The sequence below is a fragment of the Emys orbicularis genome, chromosome 3, assembly GCF_028017835.1.
Source record: "Emys orbicularis isolate rEmyOrb1 chromosome 3, rEmyOrb1.hap1, whole genome shotgun sequence".
In the NCBI taxonomy this organism is placed as follows: domain Eukaryota; kingdom Metazoa; phylum Chordata; order Testudines; family Emydidae; genus Emys; species Emys orbicularis.
Window position 1 is genome coordinate 57,565,551 of NC_088685.1, and position 15,505 is coordinate 57,581,055.

Here is a 15,505-nt window from a genome sequence, read left to right on the forward strand (position 1 = left end):
CTATTTGAATCTGCCATCTTATATTTAAAACAAATGAGGTATTTGAAAGCATTCCCAACTTTTTTTTTAAATAAAGGATGAAAGAAAGATGGCTTAGCATGTACTTTACATTATTCTGCATTCCAAGGCTGATATAACATGGTGACTACAGTTCCAGTAGTCTTATATAGTGCCTGATATGTATCTTTAAGCAGAAAAAAAATGTGTTTCCCAAGAAAAATCATCAGAGCAGAACAAAAAATATTGTTTATTCCTCCAGCTCTTTCTAGAAACATTCTTTTCAGCAATTTCTGCACTCATGAACTGAAAGTAGGATGTTAATTCTGCCCTTGTGATGTCAATCAAGCAATGTTGCCAGCAAATGAAATTTTCTTTCAAACAGCCAAAGATTCTGGAGTCTGAGGACAGATTTGAAGTTAAGCTTTCCAACAGTGTGACTGCAGCAGTGATTTAAAGTGATTCAATTTTCCCCCTAAGATGCAGATACTGGACACGTTTTAGTTTCATTTTAAAACTGTGGGTGAATTTAGTTCTTATGAGGGATCAATAGTATTGATTCAGCCAGCATATACTGTAGGCAAGCACAATGTGAGTTTTCCACCATCTCAACCGTGACCTATACTACACAGCCACCATTATTTTTTTTTTAAAGGAACACAAAGCAAACAAAACAAAATAAAGGAAAACTGGTTTGTGGGTAGAATTGCAGAAAGTTTTTTTCTTTCCTCAATTTGTTCTAGTGAGAGTACATCTATTTCTAAATTACATGCATAAAACATTCAGGTCACTTGATTAATTTTCTGCCTTTTTTAAAGAGATGGGGATGAAGGAAGATCAGAGAAAGGCTTTCAGACTGCATTTGTGATAGTAAGGAGAGAACTGCCTGGGAGCTAGTAAAACTCAATGCATCAGGCTTTCTGGTTAGCACATTACAGGCTTAGGCAACTGTAAGTAGCTGTGTCATAGAATCAGACTTATTTTAATATATGTTTGTGCAGCATCCTGCACAATGAGACCTTGATCCAGGTTGGGGCATCTGGGTGGTACAGTAATTTTCCTGCTCCCTCTCCCCCCAAATGGTGTCTGAGAGTATAAAAGAAACTTAAAATGGTTCTCACTACTGTTCACTGGTAAAGTCTTTAAATATTTAAATATTTAACCAGTACAGGCACTTATTATTTGATCAGTGGTATGGAGATATTGCTTCACTGTTAACTGTGCAAAAAAGCATGGCCACTTCCTACTTTGGCCAAAGACCTCAAGCTAAAAAAAGACAAGATAGACTAGAACCAAGCAAAGGTGCATAATATAAAAGTAATTGTGGTGACTGTCCATATCTTAATAATACAATGTTAGTAACAACCTTTTAAAAAAAGTTATATCCTCCACTTACATTGTCATTTTGAGTCAGTTTCTTGTAGGCATAAAGAAAAGTGGGCCCTTATGTGAATGCAGGGCTGGGGTCCTTGGGCACCAGCTCAAGACGATTAGTCCACGCACGGGGAACCACCACAGAAGGTAACAGATGTAACACAGAAAGAAGAGAGGGTGGATAATCAGGGGGAGAGAGAAGCACAATTATACAGGGCTTTGAAGGCAAGTGGCCAGATGCTCAACTGGCATAAATGGACACATCTTCAGACTCCAGATATCTATGTTTTCATAATTTTGAGCCCATAATTTAGAAAAGATGGATTTCTAATACAATATCACCCTTCAAAATCCTAAGTCAAAGCACAAGTAAAATGCATTTGGTCTCCGTTTCCTTATTCATTCAGATTTACAAAGGCTCCTTGCAATTACCACTTTGCTAAGAGTTTTAGAAGAGGAAAAGCAAGTTTTTTTGGGTTGTACTTTAAAAATAAAAATAAAAATTGAGGAACTTTAACTGCATTGGAAAGTTTCCACTATGGCTGCATGTTTGACTTAGCTACAAATAATAGTAGAAACAACTAATTTTTGCAAAATTGAATTATTTAATTCAAATCCTTGTGAAACAACTTCTCAGAGCATTCTAATACAAATATGAAGTTGGGCCTTATTTAGTGGATGCAATTGAATATTTGTGCTAATGGGAACCTAACAAACTTGATTTAACATATTTTGCACCTAAGAAAAAGATACTATGCAAGTGAAATATAAAGAGAAGATCTCCATCGAAAAAGAGTATTTTTCTTTAAATCAGGTGTGTTTCTCTACCAGAAATTTTAGTAGGTTTCACTGTTAGGACAGATAATACTAATTAATGAAAATGTTGCCTGAACATGTTGGTCACTGTGTCTCTGCTGTAGTATTAAGAATTATAAATCTGTTCTGAAATTTCTTCCCCCGCCACACCTAGTGACAGCAGAACTACACAGTTTTCTACATCTTGTAACTGCTTCAGCCTGTGAATAGTGGTGCTCTAAAAACCTCTGAAATGGCTACATTCTATATTGAGGTACCCTTATGTAAAACATTTTGATTACAGATATTAAAAAAAGTATACAAATACACAGAAGACTTTAGAATTATGACTGCTATAAAAGCAATTACAGAAAGATTTAACTTTCAAGGGTTTTCATGCACAGTTATACCAATCAGAGAAACATTACACAAAGCTATAAACTATAAAATGCATTTATTTCAGATTATAAAAGCTACTATATGAATCATTGGCACTTACAAAAATATTTTAAAAAAAAATCTTCATACAAATCGACTTTACTATCTAGAGTCATGTCACAATGTATCAGTAACACGACCAGTCCTATAATTGAGAACCTTTCAAATACTGAAACTAATGGTTCTCAATTCTACCCAACTCCTTCAACTCTTCTCTGAGGAAATCCCAGGTAAACACAAGCCTTGCGGCATGCCTTGAAGATTAAATTCATGCTCTATAGCACCAATGAACAAAAAATATTCCCTAGCAGAAAACACTGCATGGAGAATGACATGCCAGAAGGTCCACTTTTTAAACACAGGGACTATTAGCTCAAACATCTCCAATTACTGTAATTGTCATGGTCTTTCATGGCATGGAAGAAGTAATTTTGAGGTACTAAGGATACCGGGACAACAAATTTTCTATGAAGCACTACTCCACAAATGGGGTGTTACACAGTGTGACTGCCTAGGTCTCTGAATTCTCTTAAGGGGTAGCCCTGTGTAGAGAGACAATGCAAAAGTCTAATCTCAGTCATGAAATGGCATAAATAATAATAGCAAAAGAAAAAAAATAACTAGTCATACAGAGTCCCAGAACACTTCACAACAGAAAAAGATATAAGCAGCATTAAATTTGAGCTACAGTTTAGAAGGAAACTGTCCCAAAATTCATCCCAAAATTCAAATTTGGTATAGACAAGCCTTTACAAAACTTTAGTTCAATAAAGTTTTCCTTAATTATTTGAAAAAAATAAAATACAACCTAAAAAAAAAAAAAAAAAAACCACACACACACACAAACATTTCCCCTGCAGTCTCTGCAACCCAAAGTCTTGAGAACTTGAAATAAAGCTTCCTTGCTTTTCATTTGTGGAAGCTCAAAGAAATGAAAGAAGTGAACAATAAATTAAGATTCTTTTGGTTTTTAATAATTTATGGTGTTAACACCTCTGGTAGAAAAACTGGTTTAATTTTTTTCAGTGTGAATGTTTTTTCAACAGTCAGTTTCAGAATGTTGTAGTTCAACTGAAAGCTGATTTCTCAAAGTCCTAAAGACAAACTTAAATCATGGGCATACTGTAATATATGTCATTGTTCCATCCCTAAAAAGCTGAGAATAGATAGTGCCAAACAATGTAATTATCATCAATAGAGCCTAGCTTAAGACTGAAATTGGGTATAAAGAGAAATATGCTATTAGGAATGAAAAATAACCAAAACTTTGCTCTGTGTTGTGCATTTTCCATTACACTAGTCTATTTCTCGGATAAAGGCTCTAGCTAGCTAGTTTATGCTCTCCTCTAAGACAGGCCTGTTGACTAGGTAACAATCTCTGGGAAGGATCCTTCCATTCAATCCGCATCATTGTTTTCCCCAATACTCTTAAAAAACGGCAAATAAATTGCATTAATCTCCAGGTGCCAAACCACATCTGTACCTCCAAGAGTAAAAGTGCTGATTAAGTTGGGTTTCAGCCAATGGCTTTTTACAACATGGATCACTATCTGAAAGCATTTGTCTCATGAAGCCTGTTACCTACGTTAATGTAATGTTAAATTACAATTTAAATGACTATTAACAGGGTAACTTCTCCATCCACCTTCCCATCTTTGTGAGACAGTTTGATCCTATTGCTTCTTTGTTACAGAAGTAATGCTTCCAAGTGATTTCTTGTATTTCATGGTTTTGTATGCCTCATCTTGACCTGTATTTAACGTTTCAAAGTAAAAATAAATGTACCATTGTAGCAATGTTGAGTAGAAATTATTGAATCCAAGATTTTCTATGCAAGTTACTGAAACGTTATATTCTAAGGATTTGGAGTTTTGTACCAACAATGTTTACCACATTCAGCCTCACCCACAACCGAATCCTAGTAGTAGTACAACTTTCCTCTTGTTGGAAGAGTGTTTAAGTTGAAAATAAAGAACTTTCACAGTAAGACAGTCAAAACCACACACTTGTGAAAAATAAAGTATACTTATGTTCTATAGAAAGAAAATTTTTTCCCATTTTATCTGAAAGTAACAACCCACATGAAGATTAAACTATTTTTAGATTGAATTTTCTTAAAGTGATTTTAATGTATGACCTAAGTTACTTACAATCTCCCACCCACCCACCCTTCTTTTCCGTACAGACTTGTAGGAACTAACTCAGACCACCTTGATAATCAATGGTGTGCAGGGCTTTTTCACAGAAGGTAGAGTTCAGCTCCTAGATGTGATCTTCTGCAGTAAACAAGAGCTACAGTAGAAGTGTCATGCAGGCAACAAATTCAAACACTTGGGATCATCTTGCATAGGACTATTCCGATCCTCTAGCAGTCTTGGTCATGGTGTTTGCCTCTGGAAAAGAGGCACATTCTGGAATAACAACCATCCCACAATTCAATGATCTTGAGGACAGGAAAAATGAATAGGAAAATGGAGCATCCTTCGGCCTGCAGAGGAAGTCAGAACTTTTACAACCTCTGCCCCATTAAAGAAAATGGAACAAGCATATGGAACACTCCTTCAAGCAGCACACATTTTTAGGAAAATAACAAGAACAAAACTGTATCCCTTCACACAAGTTAAAAATAAAGCTAGTGAATCTTAATCCATGAGCTATTTGTTTATTTAAAATATAAGCAGACTTACTCCCAGGTTCCCAGGAGAATATGACATCCATAAAAAAAAAAATCCATTTTAAAACACGGAACTTCGAAGCATAAAGTTTATGATCCTTTAACAGGTCTTTAATCACAGACCAATGAAACTATTGGAATTACTTTTACCATCAAATAGTCTAACTTTAGCTATAGTATTCATGCGTCACTATTTCCATTTCTTTCACAGTTAACTGTATCCTGTCCTTTTCTCTAACAACTTGTTCATCACATTATTTACTGCAACAGTCTCATACAAATCCTAGTCACTTTGTTCAACTACATACAAAGTATCTCACCGTTATACTGGTGAGAGATGACCTGGTCACTTATGGACTTGGGACAAACCACCAGGAGGTCCCCACTTCCACATAAGGAAACAAAAGATCTTATTTAGTTGTCATCCCCTTCAGGAACAGCACCATCTGCAGCAAACTTACTCAGCTCCAATCAGATACATTAGTGACAAATCAAACAGTCCCACACCAAGCCTACCTTCCCACAGGAAGTCGCTGGCAAGCAGAAGTCTCTCAAGCAGTTCCCTGCTCCAGCCAGGCCTCTTGCAGAGTGACAGCTGGGACTTCTACTCTCCCCTCAGTCAGCCCCTCACTGAGCTGGGCTCTCCACTTAACCCACCCACTCCAAATCTGGTGCCTATTGCACATGTAGCAGGGTGGAGCTGACCGGCCTGCTGTGGACTCATTCTCCGGATTTACATATCACATCACACATACCAAGAAAGCAACAGTTGTAAAGGGTTCTCTTAGGGCTGGTCCACACTACCCGCCTAATTCGGCGGGTAGAGATCGATCTTCTGGGATCGATTTATCGCGTCTCATCTGGACGCGATAGATCGATCCCAGAAGCGCTCCCCCGTCGACTGCGGAACTCCTGCTCGCCGAGAGGAGGAAGCGCTGTCGACAGGGGAGCCTGCCTGCGCCGCATGGACCCGAAGTAAGTACATTTAGTTCGATATAGGAAACGTCGACTTCAGCTACGCTATTCTCGTAGCTGAAGTTGCGTTTCCTATATCGATCCCCCGCCCCAGTGTGGACCAGCCCTTACTCTATAATTTGCCAACAACGCTACAAAAAATAAATGTCTGACCAAGGAAGATGCAAAATCCATCAGCAACTTGAGAGTATGCAATACCCCAAAGTGTAAAAATTTGTACAGAAGTATTTAAAAGCCACAGCATGAAAATAATGTAGTTTAATGTGGATTAAAAGAGAGAAGAACTATATAAAGGGGGGGAAGTATAAAGTCTGTTGCATTGTGTGATTTTTAAAAGCTCTACATAGGTTAGAATCTGGTTATCTGAGAAACTGTCCCTTACCCTACCCTATACTCCACTACAATAGTAAAGTTCAGCTGGGTTGCTTTTGATATGTGTGTGTGTCTGTTTTAAGACCAGAAGCAGGGTTCCCTCAGTAGAGAAGCGTTCAAATCCCTCCCTCCTACCCCCACTGGATTATATCCTGGAGCTCAAGTTTGGCAGAAGGCTATGGCAAGATGAAAGGTACTGTATATGGTTTGGATTCAGCTTTTGGTTGATTTTTTTTTTATATTTTGATTTTGTTTGGTATACTTGGTTCCTATAACTTGGCTTTTAACATATTCTTGGCGGTAACATTGCTCATTTTATGCAAGCCGTATGGACTCTCCTTGGGCTGCCACCCTGATGTGGTGGAGAAGCTTGCGTATACTTAAGACCCTAAGAGTGATGCCGTTGGGAGCCCTGTGCTCCTGGTAGGGTCACCCATGGCAGTAAGGTTGAAGGCGAGGTACCAAAGTGCAGCCCAACACAACACAACCCAGTATAAGACCTGAATGGCAGAGCAGGCAGATAAAGCAGGATCACCCCTCAATGGCTGCAAAAGTGGATGAAGGCTGCAGTGGAGAAGAAACCCCCAGTCATCTCGGACCTCCTTGCCACCAGACACAGGTGCCTGTTCTGCCAAGACTTATGGCTGTTGGTGCGCAATGGCTTCCCCACATTAAACTACTAATTGACAGGGTTCTTTCACAGGAAGAACTTTATCCCCACCTCCACCCATAAAAGTCCTGTGATGATGGGCGAGTGGCGACGGGGACAGGTGAAGTGATGACCAGGAGTCCCTAGTCACAGACCCACATGCTGGTGGTGACCACAAGATGGTTGTCATGTGCCCCTGGATTGGGATGGGGTGCATTTTTGGCAGCAGCAGTCATGACTGAACAAGCCTTTTTAGGAACCCCTCTGCTCACTTCATATAGGGATGGGCTAGAAAAGTTGCCCCAAACGTAGGCTCTCTCATCACACCTGACTGGATAACTGCGTCCAGAGGGATCACTCCCAATGAGGTTGAAAAACAAAAATGTTTCTTGCAACTTGGAATGTCCATACCCAACTAGACAACTCAAAAACTGAAAGACCCAAACGCAGAACAGCAATTTTCGCCTGAGAACTCTTAAGGTACAACATTGACATTGCTGCTCTCAGCAAGACAAGAAGTGCAGATGAAGGACACTTGAGGGAAGAGGCTGGTGTTTACGCTTTCTTCTGGAAAACAAAACCAGCAAGCAACAGGCGAATACACTGTGTTGGCTTTGCAATCAATAACCTTCTAGTCAACCACCTAACTGAGCTCCACATCTGCATCAATGAGCGCCTTAGAAGCCTCTGCATCCAATTGGTCAATAAGTCATTTGCCACCATCATCATTGCACACGCACCAACAATTGATGCTGAAGAAGAGCAGAAAGAATCCTTCTACACGGACCTTAATAAAATTCTGGCATCTATTTAAAAAAAAACAACAAATAAAATAATCCTCTCAGGGGACTTCAACGCAAAAGTTGGCCAAGATTCTAACATATGGAGTAGCACCATTGGGAAGGAAGGAGTGGGCAAGACCAATTCCAATGGCATCCTTCTACTTGGCAAATGCACAAACACAACCTTTTAATCACAAACACAATCTTCAGACAAAGCAATAAATACAAAACAACTTGGCAACAACCCCCTTTCAAAACCATGGCAGCTCCTAAGACTGTCATTGTAGGAACACAGGCTCTAAGAGATGTCCAAATCACCCATGTCATGAGAGGAGCCGATGATTGCTGGACTGACCACCGCCTGGTGAAGTCAGTCATATTCATCAGGATTGCACCAAAACATAGAAAACAATCAAATCACACAGACAGCAATACCACATCCAAAGACTTCAATTCTCAGTGTTCCAAACACTCCTCAGTGAAAAACTGACCATATGCATACCTGGAAATGACAACACAAGTGTAGAAGATGACTGGAAAGACCTAAAACAGACCATCCATGAGGTTTGTGAGGACTCTATCGGCCTTGCTACCCATTGTCATCAGGGCTGGTGTGAGGACAACAACATTGAGATCACAGCCCTTTTGGGCCTGAAGAGAAAAGCTTTCTGCCACTGGCAAAACCAGCCACTATCCAGTCAGAAGCAGAGCTCTTTCCATCAGCTCAAAAGAGAATTCGAGAACTCAAAAACAAATGGTGGAAGGATAAAGCAAAAGAAATCCAAGCATTCACTGACAGACATGATTGAGGAGGTTTTTTTGAGAGATAAAGACCCTGTACGGATCAAACTCACATAGCCTGGCGCACACTGCTGAGATCGGAAGATAATGAATCCATCAAAGATCTCTGGAAGGAACACTACCAAAAGCTTCTAAATCGAGAATTGACTGTGACTGACAACACCATCAACTCCATCCCTCAGAACCCAATCTGGGAAACTCTTGCCAACCCACTAACACCTGTGGAGGTTTGCACACCAATTAAACAAATGAAGAACAATAAAGCACCAGGTCCTGATGGCATACCAGCTGAAGTACTGAAAGTGGGGGGAGAAACACTAACTAACAAGCTTCATTTGCTACTCCACAAAGTCTGGCACACCGAAGAAATTCCCGCTGACTTACATAATGCTAACATCATCATCATTTTCAAAAAGGGGGATAGGGATGACTGTGGCAATCATCAAGGAATTGCCATCCTCTCCATCGCTGGAAAGATTCTTGCTAGAATCTTACTAAATCACTGTTTTTTCCCTCTTGCAGAGGAAGTATTCCCACAGTGCCTTCAACACATCACGTGGCACCACTGACATGTTTTTTGCAGCCAGGGAGATCCCAGGAAAAATGTTACCACCACCACCAGGTGTCAAGAGCATCACCAGGAGCTGTATATGGCCTTTATCGATCTGACCAAAGCCTTTGACTGTCAACCATGAAGCTCTGTGGGAAATCATGTCAAAGTTTGGCTGTCGAAGCAAATGTATCACCATTGTAAGACTCCTCCATGACCAAATGACTGCCTCCTCCCTGTACAGTGGCTCTACTTCGAGTCCTTTGTCATTCAAACTGGTGTAAAACAAGGTTTGTGTACTAGCACCCACCCTTTTCTCCATTTTCTTAGGAGCTATGAAAACGTTATCCCAAGACTGTCTATCACATCCAATACAGGACTGATGGCAACCTCTTCAACCTTTCTAGTCTCTGTTCCAGAACTAAAGTAATACTGGCAACAATAACCAAATTCCAGTAAGCAGATAATTGTGCTGTAGTTGCACACTCAGGGGAGGATATATAAACAGCCCTTAATTGCTTCTCTGAAGTTTACAAAAGCCTAGGGCTAACTCTGAACATTGGTAAAGCAGAAGTTCTTCACCAGCCAGCTCCCGGTCAATCATCAGATCCAGCAAGGAAGATTTACATTGACAGAGAAGAAATGGAAAATGTAGACTACTTTGCCTATCTTGGCAGCCATCTCACAGAGGGCAGACACAGACGTCAAGATTCAGCACAGAAGCTGCTGTGCCAGCTTTGCCTTTGGCAGATTGTTTCGCCGGGTGCTCGACAATCAAGACATCAGAACACACAACAGACTTTTAGTTTATAAATTAGTGGTAATTCCAACTCTCTTCTGCAGCTGTAAGACTTGGGTGACCTATAGAAAACATCTGAAAAACCTGGAACGCCAGCACCAGCTCTTTCTTCGGAAGATCCTCAACATATAGTGGGAGGATTGCCACTATAAATGTCAGTGTCCTCACAGAGGCCAACATCTTCAGTGTTTTTTACCCAGTTTTTTACCCACAAAAGCTTATGCCCAAATAAATTGGTTAGTCTTTAAGGTGCCACTGGACTCCTTGTTACTTTAAAGACACTCTTAAGATAAACACCAAGAGATGTGGCATCAACACCACTCACTGGGAGACAGTAGCCCAAGATAGGGATAACTGGCCAAGACTTGTCAGAGAGGAAACTACTACTTCTGAGGAAAATCGCCTTGCCCTGGTCGCAGAAAAACACCAGAAAAGGACACACAACTGTCAGGCAGCAATTGTGGCCCAACCCTGACTTCCAATATCACCTGCAACAACTTGCCAACAAGTCTGTGGCTCCAGGATCGGACTCCTCAGCCACCAAAGGACCCATAAAAAATAAAACCTGTGAAAGAGATCATCCTCGACTTTGAGTGATCACCGACGCCGACTGGATAAACTTTTGTAAACCAGCATCTAATTGCTAAATCTACAGGTACTATGGTAAACAGAATAAAGTAAATATAAACTAGATGCAAAAGTCTTATGAGTTTCCTCTACTAAACAAACATACAAATGAAGATTTACAACACAGCAGACAAAGTCTATGCACCATCTACAGAACCTCTCTGTCATTCATGGAGTGAGGGAAGGACATTATCCCCAACCCATGTAGAGTGTGTGTTGTATGGTGTGAAAGTAAGGGCTGACATTTGAAGTCAACCGTGGTCTCCCACCTGAGCAGGAAATAAATGGAAGTAACCAAGGGGTACATACAGGCACAAGACAAGATACTAGAGTTCTTCTGGGAAACGTTTCTCCTGTCCTGAGGAATGGGGATAGTCATTTACCACAAGAAAAAGGCAAACTATCTTCCTCCACTCTGAAGACAGAACTGTTGTGTTCTCACCCTGAATTAAAAGGACTATTTACATTGTTTCTGCTCCTGAGACCTTCGGGAGGAAATGACTGTCTATTTGCTAAACCTCTCTCAAGAGACCCCAGAATTTTAGATAACATCCTAGACTGGCTGTGCTCTTATTCTGGGGGAAAACTGAGCCTGAAAATCCATTAACAATACACATCTAGTATTTTACACTGAAGAAAATAAATATTAGAGCAATTTAAGACCAATTTCTGAACTGTGCTCATTGGACAGTACAGAAATTAATCACATCCCACTATCTCCAGTGAAATGATTGAAATTTTATTTTATAAAACCCCTGACAAATGCTTAAGATTATATGTATATTGTATACTGTAAATACAAATCAAGTATTTAATATAGAATAAATGTTATTCAGTGAAAATAACTACTGTGAAACTAACATCTTATTTTGTATTGTGAATGAAAACAAATGCTATTCTAGAGCCTCCAGCTTTCTCAAATAATCCAAACAAAAAGGAACCCACTCATGCTTTAAACGGTTTTCCCTGATAGGACACCTTCACAATATCAAATTATGCTTAATCTTTAAAGAAACTTCTTAGAAGAAAGAAAAAACAAAATAGAATGGTTACTTACCAGGGTCAGAGCCTCCCTCTCCCCCAATATCAAAAAGGCTCCAACAATAAAATAGATACGTTTCTTCAGTTTGTTGAGAGTTCTAACAAATGACATTAGCTAAGTTCACTCTTATTTTTGACCTTGTGACGATAACCCCTCTTAGCTTTCTATGACTCTTAATATCTCCAGTCTGATACAAGCTTAAGGGCGAGGGAGGATTTTATACTGGAGAAGGCAAGTCGGTATCCTCATAATGATTACTCCTGGGGGAATTCTGTGCCAAAAAATTAGAAATTCTGCACAAAATATTTTAAAATTCTGCACATTTTATTTGTCAAAATAACACAATATAATCACACCAGTTTCAATTATTTTCATATTTTATTTCAAAATACTTGTCAGCAAGTATGTCGGACATCAAAAAAGATTTCCCCCAGGAGTTGAGATTAAAGAAACCCCTATGACAACCCAGTTCCTGTTTCTCTGTTATCCTTTCGTTGGGTGCCTCAGTCTGGGTGTGTCACACATGCCAACTGGGCACATCTTGGGGAAAAACTCTGCCGTTCTGGTCTTTTAGTCTAGTTTTTTCACCCTGTCCCCATCAGGTTACCATATTTCAAGCTCCCAAATAGAGGACACTGCCAGGGGAAGAGTGGGGGAGCTGAAGGGGGTATTTTGGGGTAGTGGAGGGGTTCTGAAGGAGGCTGCATGGGACCACCCAACCCAAACACCCACATCTCCTGCCCGCAGAACCCAGGCGCAGGGCACCCCCTCCCTCCAAAGCCCAGCCACAGGCTCCACTCAGCTTTCTTACTGTCCCATCGGGCCAGTGGCCCTGCCTTTCCTCACCCTTTGTGAGAGCCAAGCAGCCGGGTCTCCTGGGCCTGCTCCTGCCCCCGGGCAGATAAGGATCAGGCCTGGCGGCCAAAGTGCAGAGAGCTGCGGGGCCTCCAGCCCCATCGGACTGGGCGCTCCACTCACTGTGGGGCTGCGACCCAGAGGTCCCCTCCCTCATTCAGGGCATGCTGGGAACTGCAGCCCACCCACACCAGCACGTTGCGAACTGGGTAGCTGGGCTCTGCCGTGTGTAGCAGCCCCTATATCTTCTATCTCATAGAACTGGAAGGGACCCCAAAAGGTCATTGAGTCCAGCCCCCTGTCTTCACTAGCAGGACCAAGTACTGATTTTTGCCCCAGATCCCTAAGTGGCCCCCTCAAGGATTGAACACTCAACCCTGGGTTTAGCAGGCCAATGCTCAAACCACTGAGCTCTCTCTCCCCAGCATCTCTGCAGTTTTCAAGGCCAGTGGTTAGGGACACTACAAATTGCACAACAAACAGCATATTTCTTGATCTGCTTGCTACCACTGCTACCTGTAGGGACCAAAAAATTAAAGAGCTAGGAGAGCACTTCCCATTTCACAATACAGAGCAGAGAGTCATGAGTGAGAATCCTTATCCTATAAGGATGCTAAGAATTTCAAGCCCTCACAAGACTCTAGAACCTGATGACAAAGCAAGGTCCATGTCTCTCAATCCCAGGGTTTCAGCTGTGGCTAAATCATCTGGATCATCCTAAACTCCAGGACAGGCAGCAGTCTTGATATCCAAACCTTGAGAAGGCAGCATGAGAGCACAGAGAATGTTTAGGTGCTAAATGAAAGGCTCTGGAGAGATGGCAGCAGACAGAAGAGGAGAAGCAGCTCCAGAGAGCTAAGAAAGAAGGCTGTGTAGAACAGAATAAAATGGTCTGCTCCAAAAGCTGCTATGAACACTGCTATGCAATCAGAGTGCTTCTGGGGGGGAAGAGCTCTAGCTAGGACTAGCTCAAATACCCAAACAGGGAAAGGCTGCCCACCCAGCCTACTTAATGCTCCAACAGAAATCCTTTCCTCACTCTCCATAAAACTGCATACATGGAAGCAAAGCTACTAATTCATACCAGTGGGAAAGACCATGGCTAGCAATTTGGGGCTCCCACTCTCCACAACCAGGCAGACAGATCCACAGAATCAGACCAGGAACTAAGGTGCAGGGCACTCAGGACAGAGAAGACTGAACACTAAGATCTGGGAAGGGAGAATTAGATGGAGTAGCAGCTGCCAACAAGAAATCACAAATCCCTCAGAGCTAAAGCTGGCAGCTGAAGCCAAGAGAGACAAAGCTGCACCCCCTGTTTCCTCAAAGGAGGGCCAACATGGAACACAGTCAGCGTCTACGATCAAGCAGGCAGGCTCCAGGGCATACTCCCTGCAGATCTCACCCCAGAAGACGGATAGAGGTAGTGCACATAATGGGGCTAGTGAGCTCCTTTGTCCTAACTTCTGCTTTTTTCTGTCTTCAGGCCTAGGGGAAGAGAGAATTAGAAGCTGGAAAGATGAGACATGGATTCCATGTGTCCAACAAGAAAAGGAATAGAAAACTGGAACATGGAGGCAATGACTCAGTTCTTTTCTTCCTTACTATGGCTTATGATGCTAAGAAGCATCTTGTAAGGACCATTTTCTCTTTGCAGGACAGTGATATCTGAAACTCTTAATTTGGGAGGTTTCGAATATGCTATAGGATCCATATTTATCAGGTATTTATGCTTGAACAAAAACACTAATGATGCTTTCTTCATATTAATCAATGTAAGAGTCAAAAGATTAATTTCAACAGTTTTTTGAAACACTCAATTAGGTGATATAGCATACATACTTACGTATTTACAACCCTTATCATTATAGAGAGAAACACATACTAAACATACCACAGTAGAAGCTGAATGAGTTGGTCAGGAAGCTGCTTATACACAGACATACAAATCAGACCTTATGCCCACAACTAGTTCATATTACTACTTAAATTATCTAGTACTGACTTGGTAATCAGTGCTAAGTGTTAACAGTTTCTTGATTTCACACTGACCAACATAAATTATAAGACTGTTCTTACAATGCACAAGAAAACATTTGTGGTTACACAAAACTAAGTACAGAAGCTACTAGCTTCTATATTGGGATGCCCTCAAAGAGATAATGAAGGCACATTTATCCAATAAAAAGGGACATAAGCTATATTTTTGTTAGATATATATGCGACATCCTATGCATCTTTCAAGGAAGCAATCTACAGATTAAAAGTAACAGGCTACTGCTTCATACAACTTGAGATGCAGTAATAGCCACACAAGAGGCTTCAAGTCATTTTATCGTGTTTTAAGATGTCAGATTTGGGGAAAAACAAAACAAAAAAAATCTATTACCACCAGACTATTTCATCGAATAGTTCATGCGAAGGTGCTAAATGGCAAAGAACAAAAAATTCAGAAATAGTTATTCTACAGTGAAGCAGGCATAAAATGAAAGACTCTGTTTTGCTTTTTTTACTTTTAGAGGTCGCATGGCTCCACAGAACTTTGTCCAGCAGCTTTTCTCAATAAATTCCAGATGTCTCTCTCTCCTTCGAAGTATCCTTAGCCTCTCTTCAAGTTGCTGTAGGTTCCGTCTGTCCCTTGTTGGTAAAGGCCGACCATCTTTGCACTGCTAATCAAAATGGAGGTGTGAAAATAATGGAACAGTTTGTGAAAAATGTATGAAAGAATAAAATTTAACATCTGTATAACAAGCTCTGGCAGCTCTATGAAGTCAG

At 40.9% G+C, this 15,505-nt stretch overlaps 1 protein-coding gene across 2 annotated transcripts in view; it reads right to left on the reverse strand.

The window, feature by feature from the left end:
- Positions 1 to 15,505, reverse strand: part of LMBRD1 (LMBR1 domain containing 1) — a 258,648-nt gene that overhangs the window by 89,161 nt on the left and 153,982 nt on the right. Inside the window, exon 9 of one of the 2 annotated variants that reach the window (XM_065400966.1) lies at positions 15,244 to 15,399. In XM_065400966.1, the coding sequence (XP_065257038.1) occupies positions 15,244 to 15,399 (156 nt within the window). The remainder of the gene's footprint in view (positions 1 to 15,243; positions 15,400 to 15,505) is intronic. The other variant, XM_065400965.1, reaches the window with a different exon arrangement.